Genomic DNA, 1,655 nt, shown 5'->3' with positions numbered 1-1,655 from the left:
ATATATATATATATGTGTGGGTATATGTATATATTTCAGGCAAACTTTAGCTCTAAAAGCATTTACTCATACCGCTGAATATGACAATTCTATCTCGGATTACTTCCGCAAGCAGTACAGTGCTGATGTCTCTCAACTTACTCTTCGCTATGGTATGAATCCGCATCAGAAACCCGCGCAGATATTTACTACCCTTGAGAAGCTACCGTTAATTGTGCTGAATGGATCACCTGGTTTCATCAATCTTTGTGATGCCTTAAATGGTTATCAACTGGTTAAGGAATTGAAGTCTGCTCTGAATTTACCAGCGGCTACTTCCTTCAAACACGTGAGCCCAGCTGGAGCCGCAGTCGGTGTTCCCTTGGATAATATACAAGCGAAGTTGTGTCAAGTAGATGATCTTCACGATCAGCTTACGCCTTTAGCGGCTGCTTACGCTCGTGCGAGAGGTGCTGATCGAATGTCCAGTTTTGGTGATTTCATTGCATTATCTGAGCCATGCGATGTTATAACGGCAAAGATCATATCAAGGTACATGATATTAATGTATGATTATAATATTAATACAATATTGACATATTTTACAAATATGATAATAACATAATATATAATTAATCTATGATAAATTATCTATGAATATAATGTTGACATTAATATTTATATTGATTCTTTGTAACTTTTAGAGAAGTCTCAGACGGCATTATCGCACCTGGCTACTCGGAAGAGGCTCTTCAGATATTAAAGAAGAAAAAGGGTGGCGCATATTGCGTGCTTCAAATCGATCCTTCTTATGTTCCATCCCCGATGGAACGCAAAACTCTGTACGGTTTAGTTATGGAGCAGAAACGTAATGATGCGGTAATCAACAAACCGATATTCGACAATATTGTGACGACGAAATCGAAAACGCTATCGGGAAACGCTATTCGCGACCTGATTGTAGCCACTATTACTGTAAAGTACACACAGAGTAATTCTGTTTGTTATGCTAAAGACGGTCAAGTGATAGGCACAGGTGCCGGACAACAATCTAGAATTCATTGCACTAGGCTTGCTGGAAATAAGGCTGATAATTGGTTTGTTTTTTTATTATATTAGATGTACAATTTTGCTTCCGCCGTTTTTTTTCCGAAATTCGAGGCTTTATTGTAAAAAACTGGTTATAGATTTATGATTCAAAGTATTGTCCATCGCTAGCCATTACTTTCTCCCATCTTTCGGCGTACGAATCCCACATCGAAAAAACTGGTCATCTTTTGAGGCTATCCACGAATCGATCCAATTTTTTATTTCTTCATAAGATTGGAAGTGCTGGTCAGCCAGGCCGTGCCATTGATCGAAACAAGTGATAGTCAGAGGGAGCAACGTCTGGAGAATACGGCGGGTGGGGTAGGACTTCCCATTTCAACGTTTCCAAGTATGTCTTGACCACTTTCGCAACATGGGATCGAGCATGCTGCAAAATTACTTTATCGTATCTCTCGTTGTATTGCGGCCGTTTGTCTTTCAATGCTCGGCTCAAACGCATCAATTGCATTCGATACCGATCACCTGTGATTGTTTCAGTCGGTTTTAACAGTTCATAATACACTATGCCGAGCTGGTTCCACCAAATACAGAGCATGACCTTGGAGCCGTGAATATTCGGTTTGGCC

General features: G+C 40.1%; 1 protein-coding gene across 1 annotated transcript in view; it reads left to right on the top strand.

The window, feature by feature from the left end:
• LOC108686770 (bifunctional purine biosynthesis protein PURH) overlaps positions 1 to 1,655 on the top strand; it is a 4,956-nt gene that overhangs the window by 1,734 nt on the left and 1,567 nt on the right. Inside the window, exons 4-5 of the mRNA XM_018192235.1 lie at positions 40 to 531; positions 684 to 1,076. Coding sequence (XP_018047724.1) covers positions 40 to 531; positions 684 to 1,076 — 885 coding nt within the window. The remainder of the gene's footprint in view (positions 1 to 39; positions 532 to 683; positions 1,077 to 1,655) is intronic.

This window comes from Atta colombica, unplaced genomic scaffold, assembly GCF_001594045.1.
Source record: "Atta colombica isolate Treedump-2 unplaced genomic scaffold, Acol1.0 scaffold100, whole genome shotgun sequence".
Lineage (NCBI taxonomy): Eukaryota > Metazoa > Arthropoda > Insecta > Hymenoptera > Formicidae > Atta > Atta colombica.
The sequence above is the reverse complement of the archived record's forward strand: the minus strand, read 5'-3'. Positions and strand labels throughout refer to the sequence as shown.